This window comes from Pararge aegeria, chromosome 1 (assembly GCF_905163445.1).
Source record: "Pararge aegeria chromosome 1, ilParAegt1.1, whole genome shotgun sequence".
NCBI classification, from domain to species: Eukaryota; Metazoa; Arthropoda; class Insecta; order Lepidoptera; family Nymphalidae; genus Pararge; species Pararge aegeria.
In genome coordinates this window covers 4,416,384-4,442,667 of record NC_053180.1, presented here as the reverse complement: position 1 = coordinate 4,442,667, position 26,284 = coordinate 4,416,384, and the positions used below count along the sequence as shown (strand labels likewise).

The following is a 26,284-nucleotide window of genomic DNA, read 5'->3' as shown; positions in this document are numbered from 1 at the left end:
TCCATGAATTGGTTTTCAGGACGTATTATTTTGTGTATTTGATGTAGTTTTAGGATGACCATATAATTAATTCCATGTTTACTTATTATCATCTTAGGGTTTTCTAAATGAAATATGCTGTTCTTATTGGGTTAATAATGGTTGTAAAATATAATATTGAAATCATAAAAAAGGCTGTATTGTAAATTATTAGAAGTCTAACGTGATATAATATTAGGGACTAATCATAATCGTATATTTTACACACATCAATTTTGGAGTAAAAATACATTGTGAAGCGATAGTATCCTCATAAATACTTATTCCTAATAAAATAATTGTTATTTTTGTAAATTTTTGAATATACCAAATATGTAATAAAAAGTTGCTGAAAAAATTGTTGCATTATTTGGTTATCCTACCCTTTAAACAATTTTAATGTCACAACAATAGTTATTGGTGTTAATTTTGTTACACATAAAACTCCACTGAATTAAAGTCTAAAAATAGTGCTGCTTCTGCATACAAAATGTGAAAATGACATCACTACTTGTATACCAGTCAATTATGCCAAGAGATTTATGTAGAACCAAATCAGCACCAATGAGTATGTAAAAGATCTAACTTACTTTTACATTCCTGTGAGACAAAAATTATAATATTAATTTTCTGGACTTGAACCAAGATAACATTTAATAAACCACAGCTTTCCATTGAGTAGGCACGGAGAAAAACTACTTTGAGGTCAAATTCTAAACAAAGCACGAAATAAATATCTTCAATCAGATATAGGATTATTATCGCCTGTCTTAGAGTAAGTAACCTATAAAAACAAATTTTATAGGAGTTTTAAGTACATATTTAAATATTTTTTTCAGATAAATGGCTGTTAAATTTAAATATAAATGAATAATTTTAAAGTTCAGTCTAATTATTTAAAAAACTATTTAATAAAAAACAAAATGCACTGATCTACAAAAATATTTAAAAAACTTGGCCAATGAAAATATCCAACATGTCAGGGCTTATATGTACAGAAGAAGCTAGGAGTGGCAATGGGCTTAGTTACGATGAAAGGTATGTATTTAAAATATGTAAACAAACACTATTATAAATAGTACACTTTATTTACACCTAGAATCTCTCGGCAACCCTTTTTGCAACATTTCTTAAATTTCCATACACTTTGGAAGGTGGTGATCCCATGATTAAGTTGCATATAGCTCTTCTTGCTAGTGCAATATTCTGGTAACTGCCTAAAATGTGAATTTTCGAGTCTGCCAATACTATTCTAGTTTTTGTAACATTTTCTATAGTGAATTTTGTCCGTCCTGCTTTGCCAGCTAGACGTCCAATTGCCCTTCCTAAGTGGTCACCTTGTAAGGTTTTGACATCTTTAATTTCAAAGGACTCCACAAAAAGGTCATCTAATCGGAGTAAAGCCAGTGCATCTTCAACATCAAAACCGTAGATAAAGGCCTGAAAGAAATATATTTTTATTAAACTATTTTATACACTTTTTTGTATATTAACATAAAATCACTAAGAATGATGAAATGGGAATCAGAATGAGCAAGCAGTCACACACAGTCAGCATTCTTTTTAACTTAAAGATATCTGATTGTCTGAATCTGTAATAAAAAAAACTATAGTTTGACTATTGATAATTGACCTTAAAAACAAGTCTGGATTTGACAGTAAATTAAAAGTATTGCCACATGGCAACATGAGAGAATATTGATACTACTTCAATAGCCTGCTGTATTTTTGAGGTCCACTATTGATAGTTTTGTTGAAACATAATAACAAGTTTGTTTAATTTGTCGCAGACTCTATAATCACTATTAACTTTAATTACTTTTGGGTTATATTGAGTGCAATGTAACAGATAGTTCTCTAAAAAATAAAGTTTATTTTTACCTTGACAAAATCCGCAGCTTTCTGTAAATTAGCAACATCTTTTGTCTCTGGGCCAACCCTTATTTCCACATTTCGTGATTTTGTGTTAAAGCGAACTTGCAGAAACAAATGCTCTACTATTGGTGTGAAGATCTTTAGCCAGTTTTCTCTTAAAGGAGTGTATCTATAAAATAAAATCATTTGTTAAAATTACACATAAATACACAGATGCCTAAAAAAGCATTTCTAAAATTACAAAATGTTGACGGCCGACTGGCGCAGTGGGCAGCGCCCCTTCTTTCTGAGTCCTAGGCAGTGGGTTCAATTCCCACAACTTGAAAGTTTTTTGTGTGAAGAACTTGATTGTTTTTCAGTGTCTGGGTGTTTATCTGTATATAAGTATTTATGTGTTATATATTTATAAAAATAGTGAACAGCTATCTTAGTACCACAACAAGCTACGCTTACTTTGGGGCTAGATGGCAATGTGCGTATCGTCATAGTATATTTATTTATTATTTATAAATAAAAATATATATTAAATATGAAAATAGCTTAGATAGTTTGTTTATTGAGGAAGGCTAACTGATATATAAACACCATTGTTACATATATTTATTTTTATTCATTAACTTTATTTATTAATGATAGAAAAAATAGAAAACTTAAAAACTTAGTCTCCACATAGTTTGGAAAATTATAAATAAAAATCTAAAATATAAAACAATTGTAAATTTAACATTATTGACTTCGTTTTTACTCACTACTGTAACAAGATTCACTGATATATTATAGTTATTGCGCTTTAATAAAAAAATATAGCCTACAAGTCAGTAAGGACCAGGGGTACAAAACATTTTGCAAATGTAGCCTACCTGTCGTCCAAATAACATGATGAAGAACCCTTCATGCCTAAGAATTCGACATTTTCATAAAAGATCAAGATGTACCAATAATAGCAAATAATGGTTACGTTAAAGAAAAGATAAATGTAGGTAATCAAATAGATCAATTTTTAGGTTATTTACCTGTGTGCGGGCACAGCAACTTTTCTCATGTTAACTTTACTCTCGTTAGGTTCAGCGTTCCTTTTAGACTTTTTAGCCTTAGATCGAGCACGTTTGGGCTTCCCGTCCGTGCCAATTTGTTCTTCCACCTCCATACCCTCGCCAGATTCGGAAACGGCTCTTCGCTTCACATTTTTTAACTTAACAGGGTTCTTTGCAGGTAAGAACTCTTCAATGTTGATGTTATCTGTCTCCATTTTTTATTTAGAAAAGTATTAAAAGCACTTTAAAATAGAACTGTTGCAAAATAAACTATTTTTGTTTTTAATATTTTTCTCACATGGCTAATGACATTACCCGTAGACTAAAGAGAGAGAAAATTTATTATCAATCGTCAACTCAATTTCTACTGTCTATGATTGTCTAGGAGCTATAGTGCTTAGGCACAGTACCTATATAAATTAATCAATTCAGTATGGAAACTACGAACAAACGTTTGAAATTACACATCCTACAGATGCATGCACCGACGAGGCACCTCGCTATTATAATTTGTTGCAAGTTTCTTCTTCCATACTGTTTTATTATATATACTGGGACTGAGGCACTGAAATCTATTTCACCATAGTATATTAGAGGTCAGTGGAATGGGGATCTCAGATCTTTTTTATACTAATTGGTTTCATTGTTCTGGATTCTGGTTTTTTAAATATATAGCGTCTATTGTGTTTGTCTCCTCCTCCACATGAATGTCAAAAATGTCAAGTTTGTCACATTTGACAATTTTTTTAATGGAGGTGTTATGTCACATCTCCCAATCGATTTTTAATGTTATGAATTGAAAGAGGTAAGTAACTGTAAGTATTATTTAGTCAGATTGGTAATTAAACAAGATCTAATCAATTCCAAACATTACTTTTTAGCCTTCAAAGAAGATGGCGACCTTAATTAGAACTACAATCGTGAAGGCGATTCCAGCCCAAGGTGGTAAAATAGCTGGCTGTGTGGTGGTCCAGAACAGGAGTATCATGGGGAAAGCGTTTCGCAGCAGCCTCCCGCCCCCTCCACCTAAGCCAGCGCCCTTCGATTACGTGAATAAGGACTACACTTGGTTACGTAGTTTGACCGACAGAACGACACACAGGTTCGACGAAAACTCCAAAGTGGTGGTGGTGGAAGGACCTGTAGCGGCTGGAAAGACGCAGTTCGCGGCTGCTCTCGCTGAGGATCTGGGTATGAAGCACTTTCCCGAAGCGAATATGGATATTCACTATAAACGGCCAAATGGTATAGATTTACGGCAATTTGATAAAGACATACCAGAAGACACCAGGACTTTCGACCATGTGAACTTTAACCGCACCCCTAACCACCGCCTTGCTGGAAACTTCCAAATCATGATGTTCATGGCAAGATATGGCCAGTACATTGATGCATTGGCACATCTTCTAAACACCGGTCAAGGAGTGGTATTAGAAAGGTCTCCATACTCAGACTTTGTGTTCTTAGAAGCCATGTTCTCACAGAAGTACATTAGTAAAGGTGTCAGGTCAGTGTACTATGAGCTAAGGGGTCAGACAATTGAAGACTTGATGCGACCCCACCTTGTTATCTATCTTGATTTGCCTGTTAATAAGGTATGTATTTTATTCCAAACACCTAGAAGCACTTATATTTATTATCATTGGCCACCCTTGCCTTGGAGATAATGTTAAGCCTTTGGTCCTGATAATTAATATCACTTTGCTGTTAGTTTTAAAGCCCACTAACCGTGTTGGAGCAGCACGAGAGCCCATCTCTCTCCTATGGAAAATGAGCTTGTGTCCGGCAATAATAATTAAGATAAAGATAACCAATTTTCTAAGATAGTGAGATGGCAGTGATAACTACTTGTGGTTAAAGACATTTATTTTTCTCAAAAGAAATTACAATTTCACTCAATGATAATATTTACAACTTATTTCATGTAGGTATGTAATATTAAAACTACAAACAACGGCACATACTTAACAATCAGAAATTATATAAAAAAAACAAAAAAATTAAAAAAAAATTAAAAAAAAAAAAAAAAAAAAAAATACTTCATACTGTCATACAGAGCCAGGACCGCACTCAGATTTTGTCAATTACAAAAGTTTCAAGTTTCTTCTTAAAAATATTGAAATTTTGGTTCTATTTTAATGTTGTTAGGTAATTTATTATACATTAATGTTCCTTCAAAGCTTATGTTTTTCTTACCGTAATTTGTTTGTGGTTTGATTAAGCAAATGTTATTAGCACTACAAAGTTGTGATCCATGCTTTTTGTGTGGTACTGTTTGTGCGGTGGTGTTGTGATACTTTATAAACTAAAGCTTTGAAGTGGTCAAACTTGCTCTTATTCTGTTCTATTTAGTATTCTTTTTGCTTTCATTTTTAACTTTATCTCACAAAGTATTTTAACTTGTCTTGGTTTGTTTAATATATAAGTTTATTTAGGTGCAAGAAGCAATCAAAGCCCGCAAGAATGACTATGAAAGTGGGGGCAAGGCCCTGACTGAACCATTCCTCACTGAGATGGAGCGCCAATACAAGCACAAGTATCTTAGAGACATTTCTACTCATGCAGAGCTACTTGTATATGACTGGACTGGCGGTGGTGAAGTTGAAGTGGTAAGTTTTCTGACTATATTCCAATAGGGAAGATTAGGTTTTGTAAACTTTTATCAGAGGGTGATGTTTGGTTGTTCTTTGGCAGCTGTCATTAGTCTGGGGATATGAGTCTGTATCAAAACATAAACTATGTGAGAATTAGTCTACCAATCTGCATTTGGCCAGCGTTGTGGACTATGGCCTAAACCTTACTCATTCTGGGAGGAGGCCTGTGGCCTGTAGTAGGCTGGATTGTTCAATATTGAGAGTGGATTAAAAGATGCATTGTTGTCATTTACACCAAGGGTTCCCAACCTTATCAAGCCAGTGGCACACTTACAAGTTAAGAAATTTTCCATGGCGCGCGGCGGCCGCGCCCTAACCCAGTTAAACGAACGTTAGACTCAAACTAATATGTCCATCAAGTTTCCCTGGTTGTTTCGGCACCAATGACATGTGACCACACTGATATTGTCCAAGTGAGGTGAGGTCCGGTGAAGACACTCTGGATAATGTTCCACCGATATAACAGACAGATTCTATTTTTGTCTAGACTAGTTTAGCATCAAAAATAGAATCTGTCTGTTATATCGGTGGAACATCAGCCTAACGATCGCGTTCCAAACCCAGAGTATCATCACCGGATCACAACGACAAGATCAGTGTGATCACATCTTATTAAGAAAATTAATTAATTATCTAATTAACGAAATTAACCTATCCTACCTTACTAACCTACTTAAAATAGATAGGTGTGACTATGTAGATGAGAATGACACAGGGCGGAAGTCTTGCTCTGTTTATAGGCGATGGTTTTACACCTATCATCAGGTGGCCTTCTGCTAAATTATAAACAAAAAAAAAAATATGGAATTTCTCTAAAATGTCAAACTATTCAAATGCAGCCTTCTTAATTCATAAATTAACCGTTACAGGTTGTAGAAGACATTGAACGTCTCAACTTTGACCAGTACACTGAACGTGAGGAACCTAAGATGAAAGACTGGCGTCTCCCGCGCGAGGTGATGTGGGCGGACCAGCGGAGCCTGTACACCAATAGCAAACATTACCTGATGAACCTGTTTAACATCCCGCGAACGGACGTGCCCGAGCTCATCACTGATGCGGATGATGGTTATGCCAGGGATAAGGTATTACATTAAAATATTAAATTATTTTAAAGCTTATTGTACTTATGTACACACTTTAGAAGTTATACTTATTTGGCGTAGCGAGATGGAAATCTTTTCAAAAATTTTATCTTTCGTCTTGTTCTACGTTTGTAGATATAACGACACTAACAATAGAAAAAAGGTGAAGGCCGAGTGGCGCAGTGGGCAGCGACCCTGCTTTCTGAGTCCAAGGTCGTGGGTTCGATTCCCACAACTGCAAAATGTTTGTGTGATGAACATGAATGTTTTTCAGAGTTCACTGGGTGTCTATCTGTATATTATAAGTATTTATGTGTATTATATTCATAAAATAAAAAATATTCATCAGCTATCTCAGTACCCATAACACAAGCTACGCTTACTTTGGGGCTAGATGGTGATGTGTGTATTGTCGTAGTATATTTCGATTAGTTTGTCGTAGTAGATTTTGACGGCCGATTGGCGCAGTGGGCAGCGACCCTGCTTTCCGAGCCAAGGCTGTGGGTTCGATTCCCACAACTGGACAATGTTTGTGTGATGAACATGAATGTTTTTCAGTGTCTGGGTGTTTATCTATATATAATAAGTATTTATGTATATTATTCATATTATAATTATTCATCAGTCATCTTAGTGCCCATAACACAAGCTACGCTTACTTTGGGGCTGGATGGCGATGTGTGTATTGTCGTAGTATATTTATTTATTTATTTATTTATTTATTTATTTAATAGAAAAAAGGTATTTTTTGAATTATTGCAAGTCAAAACCTTGTTTAGAAAAACTAAAATGTTGAATATAGCTAACTTCATGGTGTCGGTTTTTTGTGGCGGTGCGCGCGCATCTTAAAAACTTACTCTCACCATTTTTCCCTAACGCGCCAAAAGAAGTTTAAGTTCAAAATAATAAACCTTACATTTATCCCAAAACTCCTGATATCCAAGTTTCACTTTTGTCATACTCTTTGTTTGAATTAATTGCACAGGATTTTTTTTTAATTTTCAGCTTATCGAGGACCATCCTTCCTTCAAATTCGTGGAGGGTTACGGGCCTAACGAAGGCTCCACACTCTTAAAGAACAAACTGCCCAAGTATACCGAATATATTTAAATCTGAGAACGTAGCGTAGATTGTTGTCTATTAAATAAATTATATGAAAAGTTTGTTTTTTTACACAGACAGAATCCTTCTTACAATTTCTCTACTTTGATCTTGCTTTAATACATACACTAGATTTTTTTATATAAGTGTACATGTGTTAACAAATACTTGGTATTGCTCGCGACGTAATCCGCGTATCGTCAGAGTAATCTAAACAATGGCCAAAAAATGGGCAATCGATGTAAACACCAAGGTATTTAAATGCGAAAGAAAAGGTCATATATATACATACAGGTCATTGCATTTCTCACGCAAATAACGAGTTGTTTTTTTTTTTTTTATTCCACTACAAGTTAGTTCTTGACTGCAATCGCACCTGGTAGTAAGTGATAATGCAGTCTTAGATGGTAGCGAGCTCACCTGTTAGGGAGTATGGTAGTCATACCCCTAATCGGTCTACGCGACATCACACCGGAACACTAAATCGCTTAACGGCACGTCTTTGTCGTCTCGACAAAATTATGTATACTTTATACGGAGTTCTATACCTTCATTAAAATATATATAATTCTTTATATATTAGTTTTAGTCGAAAATATATTTAAAAAAATAAGATACAAAATATACATATAATTTTTTTCTTTTTGATTGATATTTACATTCTAAAACTATTGTTTTTTCCTATTTTAAAAACATAGTTTATACCTAAGTAGTTTATTGTATATATGAATATTGTTGGAATAATAAGATAGGTAAAAATTAATTTACTGAAACATCTCATTTCATTGGACTTTGTTTAGACAAATTTATAAGCACCACTTAAAAATAAAAAAAAACATTCAGCTTGTTACCAAATATACGTTTATTATTAAAGAGTTAAATTATAAAGTTACTTAATTACAATAGAATCTTATATTTAAAGTGCCTGGGAACTCTGGACAGCACTAGCCTCGCATCGTAGCTTAGCGAGGCGAAGGTCCAGGGCTCCGCGGCGCTCCACTCGGCGCAGTAAACAGAGTCCTCGTGTTGCTCGTACGATTGTAGCACGCCGTCTTCTAAGCTGAAAAATACAGAGTAATAATTATTCATCAATCATGGAAAGCCTATTGCATTATTTGCAGTCCACTGTTGGACTAAAGGCTTCTGCCAACGGGAACGTTTGCCCTTAATCCGCACGCTGGCCAGACTGGCTGGTGGTCATAGTAGACTTGTGCTCTATAGTAGGCCGGGTAAGAGAGAGAGAGAGAGAGAAAGAGATAATTGTCTTATCCCTACTAATGTTATAAATGTCAATGTAAGTTTGTTTGTTACACTTTCACGCAAAAACAACTTAAACCGATCCTCATGAAACTTTGTACACATATTCTTGGAAGTGTAAGAAGTAATAAAGGATACTTTTTATCCCGACATTATGCTCGGTTCCATTGGGAGAGGGGATGAAAGTGTTTAACGATTTTACACCATAACTCCGACAAATTATAACCGATTTAAATAATTATTTTTGTACTATAAAGGTATATAGAGATCTGTTTAATTTTGCCCAATCTTTGTGTAGATCTGATGAATGTGATTGGAGATAGAGGATAGAACTCTTTAGCAGACAGCAGCAAATCCCTCATTTAAGGCTTAGCGATACTGAATACTTTAATTTTTTTGAGAACTACAACTAATTTAAATGTCACAACAAAAAACAAAATCAAACGCAGACGAAGTCGCGGGCAGCAGCTAGTAATTAATAAAAAAATAAATAAATATACTACGACAATACACACATCGCCATCTAGCCCCAAAGTAAGCGCAGCTTGTGTTATGGTACTAATTGAGTGCAATAACTACTTTATTATCCATCTATTCTCTTTATAACATTAGTTTAACTTACACTTGGCTGAGTCGTTTTCCATCGTCGTCCACGTCGCAGATGCTGGCAGCAGCTGTCAGCAGAGCCCTGGCATCAGAGCTGCCGGTCAACAGCAGTTGTTCGTGGTACGTGTTGTACCGCACTGTCCATACCCTGCCGACGAAAACGTATCAGTTAAATTCCGCGTTATATTAAGGTTTCCGCGTCAACATGGTTCAAAATTATCTAATACTAGCATCTGCCCGCGAATTCGTCTGCATGGACACCTAAAGTTTCGTTCGTTAACAATTTTCAATCCTACCACGGGAACTATTTCGAGAGATCGGTACCTATAAAAAGTAAATGTCCTTTTCCATAGCGTACGTGACATGCATACCGAATTTCAAAGCTTTCTGCACGCGGCTTAGCTCGTAAACAATTTTCAATTTTTCCTCGGGAACTTCTTAAGGAATCCGAAAAATAAGGTAGCCTATATTCTTTTCAATGTTAAAGGCTACATGCATGCCAAATTTCATCTAAATCCGTTCAGCCGTTTTTGCGTGATTAAGCAACAAACATCCACACAGATTTCAGATTTATATAAGTACGATGAGATATCGGCTAGTAAGTTACACATGACAGCTACTCCATATAAAATTTTTTGACGTCACTTTAGGTTTCACTTTTAATAGATAATAGTTTTTGTGACAGAGCTTGTACGGGAAAGTACTAACGCCTTGTTTATTTCTGCCGCAAAGCAACTTTGTTAAGATATTGTGCACCGGTCTGAAGGGCGTGATTGCCGGTGTGATTGCAGGCGTATGGCACGTAACACCTACGCCTCAAGTTAATGGATACAGGGCAGCACGTTGCAGCTGTCATATATGGAGTTTTTATATTGTGACGTATTTCTGTTACTAAACTACTTCAGCAGCATGTATTCCTGGTATGTCCTGCGAAATGTTGTTCTGTTTATCGTCGATGGTTTTCGAAATAATATACGGATAACTCTTTATATAAAAATACGTATTATACATGAAAAGAAAACTTTACCAATGCGAGTGATCAGTCCTGCTGAATATAGGCTCCTTCCCGTGTCTGTAGTCCCATATGTTAAGAGCGGCGTCGTCTCCAGCACTCGCTAAGTGGAATTGTCTATAGAATAATAAAACAAGGATAATGCAATTTTATTTTTTATTAAAAGGCCCGGAAAGCTTAGGTAGTAAAAACTCAAATTATAGTTCGACTAACGAAAGTAGGCATTATAAAAAAAATATATATTTTACATGGCAATTCCGAATAAAACGTCATTGTAGAAAAAAAAATGATTAACATAAAAACTATTATAAAACACGCTTTATATAGAAAAGAAACTAAAAATAGAAAATAAATGTTAATTAAGAATGGTTTTAAAAATTGTAACAAATATAAATGAATAGTAGTGTTAATAAAAAAAACATAACCCTGGTGTTTCTGCCTCCAAGCAAGACATCAGTGTTGCAACCCATGGATTAAGAGATTATTCGAGCTTTGAAATTACATTTTCGTATTAAACTTGTCCTGAAAATGATCCAATTACTAGACGGCCGCGGAAGCAGTAATGTTGAGTAAACAATGATCAATGTTCTTGATGCTATTCTAATGATTCAAGATGCCTGGTCCTAACTCATGCAAGGGACAATTTTTAACTGTTACAAACACGCTGGTATTGTCCGAAGTAATATAGACTTTAGCATAACTTCGAACGCAGATGATTTTAACGAAGAAGACAACGTACCGCCGAGCACTTGGGCGAGGGCTATCGAGGACATTGTAACCCATAACAAACGAGGACTTCGAACAATACGCGTGTGTTGATGATGCTGTCGCCACTAGTGAAGAATCGTCTGATGACATTGTTTGAACAAACATTGTTGAAACACAGTCTGATGAAAGCTTGCTGATAGTTTATTTCAAAAATCACCGTACAACCGTAGTATAAAATGGAACATGCAGTAATGCGTAAACATTACTATGCTACAAAAAAAGTTTCAATCGCTATAATTCTGGGGATGCCATCCAATGTTTTTTTTAGCTGTTTCTTTCCGGTCAAGTTTTATTACCCCGACTCAAGAAAAAATGTGGAGCAATTGTCGCATAAATTGAATTATTACTAAGAATACTGGGCTGGTCATATCTCCAGGTGCAAAATAATTGATGGACTACAATTCTAACAAAATGGGTAGCACCAGGATGGATAAAAGATGGGCTGATGATATAATCCACATCGCTGGGACAGAGTGGATGAAAGCTGCCCAAGACAGAAAAGTGTGGAAAGATATGGAGGAGGCTTTCACCCATCCTATGGGATCCATCTAACATAAGGACTAACATACTAACACTAACTTAACAATTTTTTGAGTAATTTGTAAGGAATGTAACTTTTTTGTAAATTTTGATGGAATAAATAAAGCATTATTATTAAGAATACTAAGTTTTACAGAATTTTTTCTACTGAATTATATTCAAAGCTTTTTCTTTATATATATAAAAATTTTTTGTAACTGATGGTCATATAGTTGAAGTATATGAATTATACGAAGTCAGAACTCAAAAAAATCAAAACATCCTGTGTATATGTATGCCAACCACTAAAGTCTTATCAGGAGGGCCACCTTCAGGCTATAATGACAAGAAAAGTTACCCTGTGTCGCTCAGTAGTTGAAACAATAAACGGAAGATTTAAAAAATATTTAAAGGAAATGATTGAAAACCGTGAAATAAATCCTCCAATATGGGAACTGGGAATACCAATATGGGATATGGGAAATAAAATCGTTTTACGAGAACCTCAAGAATTTTCAACACCAAATCTCTCTGAAATTTCCAAAGAAGATCTCTGAAATTTTCCATTTATTTGTAAATAAATTTAAATGCTCTCTGAAAAAATAAATACATTAAATACCAGTAATTTATAATTAATTCATGAGTAGTAACAGTTTAAGTCAGTCAGCAGTCCCCAAGCGGCCCAAACATTTTTTTACAAATTTTTCGTGTTGCAGTTCTAACTTGGATATATATTGACGAACAAGAAGACTCTGAAGAACAATTTAGAGTACCTTTGAATGATGGTCCCAATGCTTTAAGATTGTTCTTTTTTAATGAACAGTTCCACATCCAGAGCAATTATGACGATACGTTAATTAAAATCCAACTTGAATAACAAAATATTTATTTTCAACAGAAGTGTTCCAAACAAACTAAAATTACAGATTTTATGCACACAGAAAAATAATATGCATTGCACTTATGTGTAATAAACGAAATGTACATAGTTTAATTATATACATGAATATATTTTTCCAATAATTGCCTATCGATTTGTTTGTATTTGCACGATACACATTAAACATCACCCGTTTTTACGACTATCGGTTTTAACAACTGAATATGAGCAGTTACTTCGATGTCGTTATAACAGATTTTGACTGTATTTAAAAAAGCTACTCGAGTGTTTTACATAAAATGATTCCTATCTATATCCCTTTGTATATTTTGATTTTTATTTATTTCTCGTAAATGTGTTTAAAATTTAATGCATTTTGTAAATAAGCCATTTTGTTGTTCAGATTTGCTCGAGTGCACCATTTGTGTTGACGTCAAATATTACAATGGACAAAAGCAAAGTACTTTCTAAGTTCTGTGTTTATGATTTTTATAACCTGGTTCTAAACTAGAAATAATTGGCATTTTCCCAATTTAAGCTCCATCAAGTATACACTTTCCTTCCGCTGGTGTAGTGAATCACGATCCTATATTGAATAAAAATTGAGTTCAAAATATAGTTACATTTTTGCTGATTATTACAATTCGTAAACTACATAATTAAAATGTGATTACCTGTTCGGATTGAAGTCTATATCCCTGGCCAATTGTCGGTGTGCACTTTCAATGTTCCACGCGGGCTTACTGCAGTCCGTCCGTGTGTCAAAACATTTTATATGCGTGTCCTGGAGTACTGTGAACTAAAAAATTTGAAGCTTAATTTTTTATGGGGTTGATTTTGAATTTAGAAAAATAACCACGTTTGGTTTAAGTCAGATGCGGATTATCGAGCTCAGAATTTTTTAATAAATAGAGAAAATAACATCGATTTCGACGTTTATAAATTTAAAATGCATATAAAAAATTTCGGAACCAACAAGATTTGAACCTGCGAATCTCTGGCAATCGCGGCCTCAGCGCTTTCTTCAATTAAGCTACGGCTCTCCTATCATCGATGCTGAACTAAGTATATGCCTTTTTACATAATAAAAAGTAGTAGTGTAGGTAAAAACACTAATCAAAGTTATAATGAGTCAATGGTTGCCATCCGTGGCAGGATTGTTTTCATGCAACGTATCCCTGCGAAGAAGCACAAATATAGGATAAAACTGTTCAAAGTAAAAATATGATGTTTGATGGTTATGATAGTATATGATAGTAATAAAAAGACGCCTGGCCAGAATTTGTTTACAGATGTGGTTATAGAAATACTTAGATACGGTTCGAAGTATTGTAACCGATAATTTGTGTACAAGCTAAGTCTCTTTTAAATCGGTCTACGCATTTGCTTTGCACAGTTCGAAAAAATCGTTGAGGGTGCTACAAAGTTGCATAAAGGGGAGATTATAGCAAAAATAAATGGCGACGGAATTGTTGTTCTAAAGTGGAAAGACAAGAGTGGCGTCCTCGGGTTAACAACGAAACATTCTGTTGGAATCGTAACAGTTCGGAGTAAGCGAAATAGCCGAAAATTGCCGAATACGAATACAAAATTACAACTGACTCTTCTGATCAGATGGACAGTTACTGTAATCCGTCAAGAAGAAGAAACGTACGTTGGTTTCAAAAACTGGCAATTGAATAACTGCTGTCGCCTACTTGATATACAAGTCTCTTAAAAGATTTACACCAAAAACTTAAAACAATAACGAAATTTCGTGCAAACCTGTACACAGTTGATGGTTTTACAGCAGCGCTGTGCTACCAGCTACCGATCCTATTGAAACCAAACATGAGTTCGGAAAGAACTCCTTGACTGACCATCTTGTTAACATTTTCTTTATTTCTATTACAGAGGTAACGTACAAAAATCTTAATATGTAATAATGGTTTTAGTCCCGACAAGATCATTTTACCTGACTGTGCCCCTGCGGACTCCACTTGCCGCCGGTGAACTTGAGCCTGGTTCTGCCCTCCGGTGCGACACTGGCCACTTGCTCGCCGGTACTCGAGTCCCGAATGCTGACGTAGTTGTCTAATACGATGCCGATACGGTTGGCGTCCGTCGGATGCCATTCGGCGCAGCGTATTTCTTCTTCGGGTTTCTAGAAATTTATTTATATCAGATTCGAAGGATCCAATACAAATAGGCTTCATTTGTGTGTGTCTAAAAGCTTAGTTTGTAATCGCTTTTAGATATCTCTTTCTTTTTGCCTCAACCCTGAAATGTTTAAGAGTATGACTTTTATTTGCCTTTTTTCCCCAACAATTTCAGTTATTTCATGTTCAGGGTAAAGTTATCTCGTGAAGTAACAACACCTTGCGATTCTGCCTTATAATTCACAAGACAGAAGCGCGCAAGATTTTGCTTCAAGACGTCTGTGTCCATTGACAAACTGACTTTGTGACTTATCTAAGTTGACTATTTAAAACGGGTTAGAGAACTAAGAAAAAATTATGTAATACGCATTCACTTCCTTAGTTAAGCTAAGACCCCAGAATTGTTCTCAAACCAAAACGTACAAACATCCCATCATCATTAAGACTTTATTTACTTTACTTACTTCCGGTGTAATCGTTTTCAATAATTCCATATCTTCTGCATTCCGATTTTGCATTGCACTGAGATCGTCAAGGTCTTTTGGTATTACCTTAAAAAATAATCTCTGTAATTAATCATTTCCTTTGGAGTAAATCTTTTTGCGCAATGCGAGCTCTCAAATATACAAAATACGTGGTCCACATATTTTGTATATTCTCGCAAAAGAACTCGTTAAAAGAACTGACAAAACAAATTAGGTTTAAAGACATTTTATTTAAAAAAGGAACAGTTTTACTTAATGAGAAATCAAAATTAACATAAAGCAGTGGAAATATTCATCAAGTTCGTGTGATACAAAACTGGCATCTTAAACAAATAACAGTACCTTTTAGGAACTAGTAAAATAAAATAATAGGTGGTATAAACAATGACATAAAACGATTTCTTGTAAAAACTCTCTTTAGGTAGACTATAGTATAGTAGTGCTCCCTCGAACTGTATAGTTTTACTGCTATACAGTTGTGTAGTTTTAGTCTCGGGTAATCTTAATTTTGCCTGCTTCGTGTATCAAATTACTTTTCACTATTTGAACAAAACAAAACATCAAAGTATTCAATAGTTGTTCGGAAGAGATTGAACTTAGTGAATCTACATAAATTTTTATTTACAAATGACAGACTGCTCAACTTGTAACAATATTCGTGACGATACCTTAATAAATAATAAAAAATAAATATAAAAATATCATACACACCTCAATAGAAGGAAGCCTAAAAATAGAAACTCCCATCGTACACTGGCATGTATCAAGGTCGTAGGAATTATGAGTTGTGATGAGCGTGGCGGCATCGTGAGGCGAGCAGCGTAAATGCCATATCTCCCCGATGTCATGTTTGAATACCTAAAAGAAATAACTTCTCTTTTATTTTATTCAGTTTGTAAAATATTTTATCCTAAAACTTGAGCTGAATAAAGGAGGGAACTGGCAACGCAGCTACATCGCAAACCGTTAAGCAGGCCCCCAAAAATCCTCAAGCACCATTTTCTCAAAGATAATCAAGGTGAGGTTTAACTAGGGAGTTGTAAATGTTTAATCAAACATTTTGGGGATGACATTGGACAATGCCATAGAGAGATCCTAAAAGAGTAGATAGTTTTACTTATTATTATATCCCTTTAAAAAATTGATTCTAATTTATTGCAACAAAGCTATGAAAACCTTTACTAATTAACTTACTATCTAAAGAGATCCTTTCAAAGGAGGACACACTCAACTGGTGATGTGCTCATATCTTTTTATGACCTTTTTATAAAAAGTGCTATTGTAAAAAGATAAAATAAAGTATAAAATACTAAACACTGGTAATACTAATCCCAACGAATATTATAAATAAAAATACCTTAGTATGCAGAGCTCCTGTGTCCTCCTCCAGCTCAACAACATGCACTTGATTGGTGTTAGGCTTCAAGCTCTGCGTGCCAATAAGGAACCGTATAGCATCACTTTCGCCATATTGTGGTGACAGGGCTCTGGTCTAGAAATTAAAACAGAGCCAGTGTTCATTTTAAGGTATTAAATGTAACCTTCAAACTTAAATTAATCTGCTAATTTGTATGGAGTTATTAATTAATAGCACTAATGAAATAAGAGATCAATGCTACTGCCAATGCATGCACAGTATGCAGTAGCACAGTGACTACTGACAGATCACTCTGGCAAAAAAATACAGTTAGGTTACTTAAAAACTTACTTCATTTTGACCTAAGTTAGTTTGGTTAGATGTATGATTTTAAGCGGTTCATTTGGCATTTATTTTTTCTCAGGCCTCAGAGAGCTTGTAAAGGTGTCAGTCTCTGTCATTCTGATACAAATCACAATCAGTTGATAATAGTGGCCAGCTTAGAGTTGCAGTATGTAACCTGAGACTACCAACCACATTTTTTTTGTAATAATAAATATACTACAACAATAAACACATTGCCATCTAGTCCCAAAGTAAGTGTAGCTTGTGTTATGAGTACTAAGATAACTGATGAACATTTTGTATGAATAATATACATAAATACTTATAATATATAGAAAACATCCAGACACTGAAAAACATTCATGTTCATCACACAAATATTGTCCAGTTGTGGGAATCAAACCAACAGCCTGGGACTCAGAAAGCAGGGTTGCTGCCCACTGCGCCAATCAGCCGTCAGAATTGGAATAGCACAGCGGGCCATTAAATTAACAAGACAGATGACAATGATAAATTTCACACATGCATATGTGTCTGATTAGGTGTTCTGCATCTTTTATACGTAGTTATCAAAATGTATTGTTTGTTACAGTTACAGAACCTAGCTTTATATCCTTGTCTTAGATTAATGATTGCTTTCCACTGTGTCGCAACTAGATACATCCCTAATTACGGCGACTTAAAACTTATTTTATATTGTAGTGTGTATTCAACAATGTTGTTTGTCAATTTCTTATTACCCATTAAATTAATAAGAAAAATCATGTACAGATCCTGTAATGAAAATGAAGCAAAAACAAAGTAGGTACGCAAGACACAAGTGTGTTACTTATCCATATATTTAGTTTTAGCACAGCTGGCAAAATGAAAAGATCTTTTCGGGCTGGAAGATCTACTAAATTCTTAAACCTAGCTAACACGCATAATTTCTAAAAATTTTAAAATGTGACCTGATGTTCAAGTCCATAGATTATTGAGTTTCCTTCCTCCATATTTACTGAACTGGGAATATAAGTTTTGTTAAAAACAAAATTATAAAATGTACACAATTATTCGCATCTCAAATGCAGTAATCAAAAGTCAAATCATCAACTGATTACTGAACTGACGTTTTTTAACCCTTATAGTCTGTGTTTGAAACTGCACTTCCCACTTTATTTCACAGATATAGAAGTTAACTATGAACTACGACTATGATAGATAGTCTGTTCAACTTAACTTGATGCTGGCGTTTTTAGTGGATTTGCTAGGTTCCACCTCTACATAATCGCCATTTTCATGTCCATTTTCAATTTCGGCGCTATTTTAGTTTTAATGAATTATTTTAGTTTTAATGAATAAATTGCTAGAAGTGGTAAAAAGGGCTAAAAGATAAACTATTTCTTCAAGTTCACGTATTTTGTAGAAAAGAAAAATCAAAAAATAAGCTTATTTTTACATCTTAGTTTTCGGTCGCGAGCATGTAACTATGGTGGTATGTAGACACTTAAATAATAACTTATCGCAATTTTCTAAGCGATAGTTTGAAGACCTACGGTTAAAGGAATATTATTCCAAAATAAAATAATACTGCTTTAAACAATAGCAGTAAGCCCCTAGACCTCCACATGACAAAAGACGACAAAAGATTTAGTCTCTTATTTTTGGTACGCACAATCCATATTGAGATGCAACACTGAATGCTCCAGTACTGCCTCCTTGACGGTGTTATACGTTCATGATGTTCTTATTCCACAGACTATATGCTTTACTAAACCGTTCCGTAGTAAATTATTAGGGTTTCTGAACCAAAGTACCCTATAGTTCCGAATTAGGCTAAGCAGCACACCGCCACGATCTAGTGGTTTCGTATTTACTAAATAGTTCCTGAAGAACCCAGCTAACCCCTTATAGCCTAGCTAAAGACTATGTTGACCTCCATTGCTGTTTTCTCAATCTATATCAAGAATCAGTTAGTGAAAGTCTTATTTCCTTGCTCTTCAAGGAACGTTTGACGTTGACGTTGACGTTGATTCCCTGCCACCACGTTACACTCTAACTCTACACTTTTTAACCCAAAAACATCTATTAGTCCCCGCGCAATTTTTATAAAGCTGAATTTCAAGTCGAGAACCTAACCTATACTCATAGCAAGCTTCGTCAAAATCAGTGTTAAAACTAGCGCCGCGCCGCGGTGTTACCAGTATAAATCTGTAGGTACCACCAACTAAATGATATGCGTCAAATGCAATTTTATTAAATACCTACAACGCCTTAGCGTCTATCGAAGCTTAAATAGCAGTTGATAGGCAATGATTACATAGTTACTTACCTTGTCAGATAAATAAAAGAAAATTACTGGTAATAACACAATTTCATGGATCAATAGCGTAGTTCTCAGCGTACAATCATCGCGTGAATATTATTTCTTATTCGATTTAGTTAACCATGGTAATTTTAGAGAGAATACAGCTTACTACATACTACTATATCGCATTATAAAGGCCAGTATTGTTTTGAATAAAAAAATAAATAAAAATTTAATAAATTTGAACTTTTCTTACATCTAAGTATAATCCTAAAAAAATCGTGCCGTGAGATTGTTATCTCTCCTGATTACTCGTATTTTTTGTATAAAGATAGTCGAGATAATGGGTAGTCATAACTATATCGTTGCGCGCATGCTAGCCTAACTAGAACACCTTTCCATTGATTTATTTTAATAGGTATGTTACTATCGTAACGTATACGTACTTACTGACACTGATATAACTTCATCATCATCATATCAACCCATTACCGGTCCACTACAGACTACAGTGCTCGGGTCTCCTGCTACAATGAGAAGGGGTTAAGGCCGTAGTCCACCACGCTGGCCCAGTGCGCATTGGTGGACTTCACACACCTTTGAGAACATTATGGAGAACTCTCAGGTATGCAGGTTTCCTCACGATGTTTTCCTTCACCGTTGAAGCAAGTGATAGTTTAATTGCTTAAAACGCACATAACTTAGAAAAGTAAGAGGTGCGTGCTGGGATTCGAACTCGTCCCCCGAAAGTGAAGTAAAGGTCCTACCCACTGCGCTATCACCGCTTCATTATTGAAAGAACTTAACTGACATCAACTCACCAAAACGTGTAGATAACTGTGATATAATAAGTCTAATTTTTTTTTATTTAGAAGTCTTCGCATATGAAACTCCAGAGATAGCGATCCCCATATGGCCTAAACGTGACACCTTCGAAAGGCTATTCAAATTAATTAAAAAACTTAATTTCAATGAGTCTGTGAAGAAGTATAAGATACACCATAGACTAGTAGACAGTGGTAGACCATGTTGGTCTGAATTCGAACTGAACGAATTGTTTGTGCTTCTATTTACTTATTGATCTGTAGGTGCTACGTAGATTGACTACCATCTGCCCCTTTCTAAATGACCTTGTTAACCTAATATACGATACCTAATGGTACCACCATCTGAGAAATCATAATATTAAGTAGGTAGGTATTTTTAATTATATTATATTGACATCATATCCACAGGCGGATATAGTTTGAGATATTCGCTAAACCGGAACGTTGCATGATAGCCGTGGGAACATCCTGAAAACAGAAAAAATATAGTTTTATCAATGGTGCTACGTAATTCACGTACACGCATCTATTACTTCACCATACTTTATGATACCTACATTTAATAATATGAAATTAATAATTTAAAACGAATATTTTTGAAGAACGTGGGGATAAGGACTTGGAATAATACTATTTTTCACTTTTTACAATCTACATATAATCGAGCAGAGTTTCCCCCTACAACTACTTGATACAGAATGAATGCTTGAGAAGGACTGAGCATGGAGAGGGTAGACTCTTTACGAGTCTCATCTGATTGAGGCCGCCAACTTAAACCAGCTTGGACCTTAGCAACTGGCTTCCCTCGAACTGGAGGACCCTAATGAATGCTTGAGATGCTTTTTTGCTTTTTCGGAAGGACTCTTGCCGATAACCACCTGAGGGGTTGCTACGGCGTCACCGGGGGAGTGGGGCGAGCGCGAAAGCTCGCCATGAGAAGAACCCCAAGGCTCGACGACATCGGGGGGCAGGTAATGCGTCTACTTTTATACGGTTCAGGTACCGTTTACAATGTTGACAACAAAACGAACCAATAATAATATTTTACGATATTAGTTTCCGGTAAGTTATTTCACAAAATATATTGTTATTATAATATTTGGAAAACATTAAATATTTACACAAGTATTATTACGAATTATATAAAGCAAAATAGAACTATTAAAGCAATTCTATATTAATTAAGCTTGTAGTAACGTCACAACCTGTTTATGGCGTAGCGTAGGAGCAACCGCTAACACAATGGTAGCGGAAGTTAGGAATTGGGCTTCACTTTCGGGGCCGAGTTCGAATCCCAGCATGCACCTTTCATTTTTGTATGCTATGTGCATTTTAAGTAATTAAAATATCACTTGCTTCAACTGTAGTGGCGTGCATTGCATTTATGTAAATAAGCAGTGCATACCTTACACTTAGGGTCTTACAGTTTATAGTCCATTAAAGTTTTGTAATTAAAAATACACTACGATACACCTAAAATCTATTTTTTTTTTACTTTATGTTTGTCCTAAACACCTTGTGCATACCCTGGGTCCAAGGGCTATGCACGCGACTTCAACGGTGAAGGAATAAATCATGAGGGAACCATCATACCTGAGAGTTTTCCATAATGTTCTCAAAGGCGTATGAAGTCCACCAATCTGCTGGGCCAACGAGGTGGACTACGGCCCTTCCCATTGTGGGATTTTCGGTGAAATTTTCTCGATAGAAAAAGATAAACTGATAAATAAACTCAGATAAAGTAGTTACTTTTTTCTTAGTTATTTTAGTCTTAGTACGACTCGGTGGCGTGCATAAAGGGTATGCACAGGGTATGCAGATGATATGCAAGTAAGATAATCAGCAGTAAGAGTTTTAAAAAATTCTAAGGATAGGTATTGTAAGAGTTATAAAATAAAAAAAATAAAAAATAAATAAATATACTACGACAATACACACATCGCCGTCTAGCCCCCAAAGTAAGCGTAGCTTGTGTTATGGGTATATACTTAAAATATACATATAAACACCCAGACACTGAAAAACATTCATGCTCATCACACAGACATTTTCCAGTAGTGGGATACGAAACCACGGCCTTGGGCTCGGAAAGCAGGATCGCTGCAAACTGCGCCAATCGGCCGTCAAAAAAGCCTACCCTTAAGTATTTATAACTCGTACTGGAGATTCTCTTCATTTTATATCATCTGCTGCTTTCTATGTGTAAACAGTAAACAATAAAATTCTATTCTATTCCATTCTGTTTCCATTCTATTCTATTATGTTCTGTTGAGGAGGGGTCTCGGCAAATACCACGCAATTTTGTATTTTCCTGATTTATACAAAAAAAAATTATACTGTTTTGGTCCATTAGTCTTTTTACAATAAAAATCCAACGCGTTAACGTAAGTTAATCCCACATTTTGAAAAATCTAACATGAGATTGGGGGATGGGGGAGGGGGTTAAATAAAATCTCACGAAATCTCACCAGGGGGGGAGGGAGGTACAGAAAATTATACAGTTCCTTTTTAGGTGACACGCTATGTATCCCATCAACTTTATTTTGAAGTCTCTATGCCATTGTATATTTAAAAAAGTACCTACCTAGGTTATCCAGTTTACGTGTGCAAATTGATAAATGCTAACTTAGTACCTAGTTGATATTCTATTCGGTTATAAAAGTGTACTAAACCATTTTATGTGTCGCTATTTTCGTTCTATTCTATTTTAAGATAGATAAAGTGTTCCGATTATGCGGACAGATTCGCGGGAAAAGCTACTTTAAATTCAAAACAGGTTGTGGATAAAGGCAGGTGTCCACTAGAGATGTTCTTTTTGACGACCTCGCTGGCGCAGTGTTGAGCGCGTGGGAGCAGGTTCGAACCCCAGCAGGCAATTTGGAGAATTTTCTCTGGTCTGGTCTGGTGGGAGGCTTCGGCTCTGGCTAGTTACCACCCTACGTACAAAGATGTTCTGCTGTTCTAATAGGTACTGGCATACTCCTAACTGGTTAGTCAGTTGCCATATTCAACTGCATCTTTACTTAACAGCTGGTAAGATTGCAGTCACTTGTAAAAGAAAAGTTAAAAAAAAAAGTTGCCGTAGGAGCGAATGCCGGTCCCGCACCAGATAACGAAGCTGTTTGTGGAAATCTCCATCACGGCTAGCATGGGCAGGAGACAATTATATCCCCGGGGAAAGGCTATAAATTTATCTTCTCCCACAGCTTTATAAACTCTCAGAGCACTGGCGCAGAAGTTGAAATAATATCCAAGTAATATATATGTAACAATAAACGGGGGTAAACTTCTCCTACTCCATTTTCCTTTCTTTAGCAGGTGGACACGTTAATTATATCACCTTGTCAGGTGATATAATCGGGTGATATAATTTTCATCTCTTGTCCGTGCTAGGTGGCCTTGGCAAAGCGAGGGTATCGACCGAGCTTTGGCAAGGCCTCTAGGCTGAACCTCTTTACCCGGGTTAGCGCGGGGAACACTTCTCCAGTATTGTCTTTTAACACTATCTAATTTAGGCCAAGGCCTGCCATCGTAGCTAGAGGTTGAAAGTTCAGCAATAAAATCTGAGACCCCGCAGTGTTGGTGAAAGGCTCGAACGCAGCTTTAGGTCAACTGTTTACCAATGCACTAGATGGCACTCTTAAGATTCCATATGAATCGTAGTTGATTTCAAAGCTATAGAATAAGTAGTCGTAGTAAGTACTTATTTTCGCATGTGCTCTAGTGGTTAAAACTGTGAGAGAAGATAAAATTTTGTCCTTTCCCGGGGAGAAAAACGTCTCCTGCTCGTGGTAGACGTGTAGCGTCAATGGACAGGCAGCCTTAAAGTCCACTAATCCCATTTTAGTCGCGTCTGCTGCATTGATATCTGTCTCCATCTATCTCAAATGTGAAATCTCGGAGTTCGAGCACACGCCGCCGCCGTCGCGCCTTCAAAGATACCGCGCTTTTGATGCGCTTTACAATCGACGACACGACTTCGATACTTTTTTTTTATTCCGCTTTTAGTAACCCGTATAAGTTGATTAGGACTTCAGCTTCACTTTTGTGGGGCCGAGTTTGAGTCCCCGCACCTCTAAAAGTAAATAATATATACAGTATAACGACAATACACACCACGGCCACTGTAAAGTATACATCAAGTAAAGCAAAAATCAATAAAACATTGTGTACTTAAATGCACCTTTAAACCGAGATGAAATTAATTCAGTTGGAAACATAGGTTTCAGAATGCAAAATATGGCAGGTTATTTGGTGGCAAATCTCCACAATGGCTAGCTAAATGTGTTGTCAACTGAGGTAGTGAATCGGCTGTGGGATGTTAACAATGATTCAGTCTATGAGCGGGTTAACCTGTTAGATGTATTTCAGTTATATTAAACCCTTATCGACCCGTTTCAACGCGGCCTCGTACGGCAACGCTAAATCGATTGGCTGAACGTGTTTGTCAGTAGGGTGGTAACTAGCCACGGCCAAAGCCTCCCACCAGAGCAGACAAGCGAAAATTCAATATATTCATTAAATACAGTCTACATACGTCTTCTACTGGATAGCTATGATAAGAAAGTCCACCATTTGTGATAAGAAAGAATAGTTCCTTCTGTGGATAAGGAACACATTATAATTGTGAAGTGCAAAGTGCTTGGAATACATAAATCCAAAAAAAACAAAATGAGAAAAAGTTTTACAGAGAGGCACCCGCCTCATATTAATAAAATTTCCCTTGAAACGTTCAAAACATTAATGGCATGGCATACTTAAAAAACATCTTAGTACGTTGTCTTTTATCAATATTTTGACTTTTTGAACTTCTGTTTGATAAGTCGTTACGCATCATTAGGGCAATGATTTAAATTACGGTATTTGCTTGGTGGATCTTTACGTTTCATACACACGACATTGGCAAACTAGGTAAATTGAAAAGTTCTCAACGCCTTGGATTGAAAAGATGCATAAACAATATCACTTTATGTTACAGTCAAATTGTAATTGTTTATCGTTTTTAGCTACGTTTTAGCAGCAATTCGAATTTAGGAATTCGATTTTAACCCCACTTGATTCACAAAGTTCGGGGCAAAGGAAAAATAAATGTGTATCGCGTCGTTATGTCGAAAGGGCTGTCTAACTTTACTGCGCTTTTTACGACAGTTCTTGTTCTCTTCGGAATGTAACCGTTTATATTTAGAATTCGCATTTTCCCGCTTTTATTCTTATTTTTGAGGCGACCGGCCAGTCTGTTGCTAGGTGCGGTTTTATAGATTTTTTTTTAAATTTCTGCAAGCCTTTGAAGCCTGCGGCCGTAGACATAAAATTTCCAAAAAGTTTTTAACGAACGAAAAAGTTCGGGTTTTTTCTCAACGAACAAGCGAGATTTTTGTCGACGGTTTCACCAGGTTGATTTGGGCTTTATATTGTGAATTTATAGGATTACTTGATTTTTATCAAAAAAGTTGTGGTTAGATAATAATCTAAATTGTAATTTTTACTAAAATTTTTTTTTCGTTTACCGAACAAGTTAAAAATTGAATGATTGAAATACTAAGATGTCTGCAAAAGATACAGATGTAATATTTTGTGGAATTGGGTGTTGCGTTAATGCGTTAAAACCCATGGATTGCATTGAAGTTACTATGCAATTGATACATTTCTTTATCACAAGGTTGCTTGGAAATGCACCCCTCCGCTTTCATCTCTCACGAGATAGAAAATGAATTTAAAAGTTGTTCTATTACAATATGTAAAAGAGTAACTTTTAAGTATCTTGCCTTGGCTTCTTGCTAGTACTTATATGCCTTCCATTTCGGTGGCAGAGTGAAAACAAACAGACAGACTTGACGTTTCAAAAGTGCTTCTAGACTAAATTCAAATTCAAATTGTAAATCCTAGATACCTAAATTTCGTATTTGAATGTTCAATTCGATTGCTATTTTAGAGACACTCATCAGAATTTAATTAAAAAAAAATTATGTAAGATGTTGTGATACGAAACTCATTTTTTTTAAGTTTTAAAATAATACGGGTACGTATTTATATGTA

At 35.6% G+C, this 26,284-nt stretch overlaps 3 protein-coding genes across 3 annotated transcripts; 1 reads left to right on the top strand and 2 right to left on the bottom strand.

The window, feature by feature from the left end:
- Positions 1-950: 950 nt before the first annotated feature.
- LOC120624861 (RNA-binding protein pno1) lies at positions 951-3,264 on the bottom strand. The gene is made up of 3 exons (XM_039891605.1): positions 2,907-3,264; positions 1,900-2,062; positions 951-1,458 (listed from the first exon to the last, which is right to left on the bottom strand). Exons 1-3 carry the CDS (start codon positions 3,140-3,142, stop codon positions 1,114-1,116), a joined length of 744 nt encoding a protein of 247 aa, XP_039747539.1. The 5' UTR covers positions 3,143-3,264; the 3' UTR covers positions 951-1,113.
- Positions 3,265-3,644: 380 nt separating this feature from the next.
- Positions 3,645-7,829, top strand: LOC120624819 (NADH dehydrogenase [ubiquinone] 1 alpha subcomplex subunit 10, mitochondrial). The gene is made up of 5 exons (XM_039891578.1): positions 3,645-3,732; positions 3,809-4,522; positions 5,363-5,536; positions 6,451-6,666; positions 7,672-7,829. The coding sequence occupies exons 2-5, from the start codon at positions 3,821-3,823 to the stop codon at positions 7,774-7,776; spliced, it is 1,197 nt and encodes a 398-aa protein (XP_039747512.1). The 5' UTR covers positions 3,645-3,732; positions 3,809-3,820; the 3' UTR covers positions 7,777-7,829.
- A 783-nt stretch (positions 7,830-8,612) lies between these two features.
- LOC120626373 (EARP and GARP complex-interacting protein 1) lies at positions 8,613-18,238 on the bottom strand. Its single transcript, XM_039893882.1, has 9 exons — positions 18,085-18,238; positions 16,790-16,924; positions 16,144-16,290; positions 15,412-15,498; positions 14,764-14,952; positions 13,484-13,608; positions 10,658-10,759; positions 9,647-9,778; positions 8,613-8,827 (listed from the first exon to the last, which is right to left on the bottom strand). The coding sequence occupies exons 1-9, from the start codon at positions 18,124-18,126 to the stop codon at positions 8,665-8,667; spliced, it is 1,122 nt and encodes a 373-aa protein (XP_039749816.1). The 5' UTR covers positions 18,127-18,238; the 3' UTR covers positions 8,613-8,664.
- Between the last annotated feature and the right edge of the window lie 8,046 nt (positions 18,239-26,284).

What these genes read in the sequence shown, in the direction of transcription:
- LOC120624861 (XM_039891605.1), bottom strand. Translation starts at nt 3,142, where the DNA reads ATGGAGACAGATAACATCAACATTGAAGAGTTCTTACCTGCAAAGAAC. An exon ending in GTTGCTGTGCCCGCACACAG is followed by an intron (nt 2,063 to 2,906) that starts GTAAATAACCTA and finishes TTTATTTTATAG; the next exon opens with ATACACTCCTTTAAGAGAAA. An exon ending in AAGCTGCGGATTTTGTCAAG is followed by an intron (nt 1,459 to 1,899) that starts GTAAAAATAAAC and finishes TATTTCTTTCAG; the next exon opens with GCCTTTATCTACGGTTTTGA.
- LOC120624819 (XM_039891578.1), top strand. Translation starts at nt 3,821, where the DNA reads ATGGCGACCTTAATTAGAACTACAATCGTGAAGGCGATTCCAGCCCAA. An exon ending in GCGGTGGTGAAGTTGAAGTG is followed by an intron (nt 5,537 to 6,450) that starts GTAAGTTTTCTG and finishes TAACCGTTACAG; the next exon opens with GTTGTAGAAGACATTGAACG. An exon ending in ATGGTTATGCCAGGGATAAG is followed by an intron (nt 6,667 to 7,671) that starts GTATTACATTAA and finishes TTTAATTTTCAG; the next exon opens with CTTATCGAGGACCATCCTTC.
- LOC120626373 (XM_039893882.1), bottom strand. Translation starts at nt 18,126, where the DNA reads ATGGAGGAAGGAAACTCAATAATCTATGGACTTGAACATCAG. An exon ending in TCTATGGACTTGAACATCAG is followed by an intron (nt 16,925 to 18,084) that starts GTCACATTTTAA and finishes TTTAATTTCTAG; the next exon opens with ACCAGAGCCCTGTCACCACA. An exon ending in TTAGGCTTCCTTCTATTGAG is followed by an intron (nt 15,499 to 16,143) that starts GTGTGTATGATA and finishes TTATTTTTTAAG; the next exon opens with GTAATACCAAAAGACCTTGA.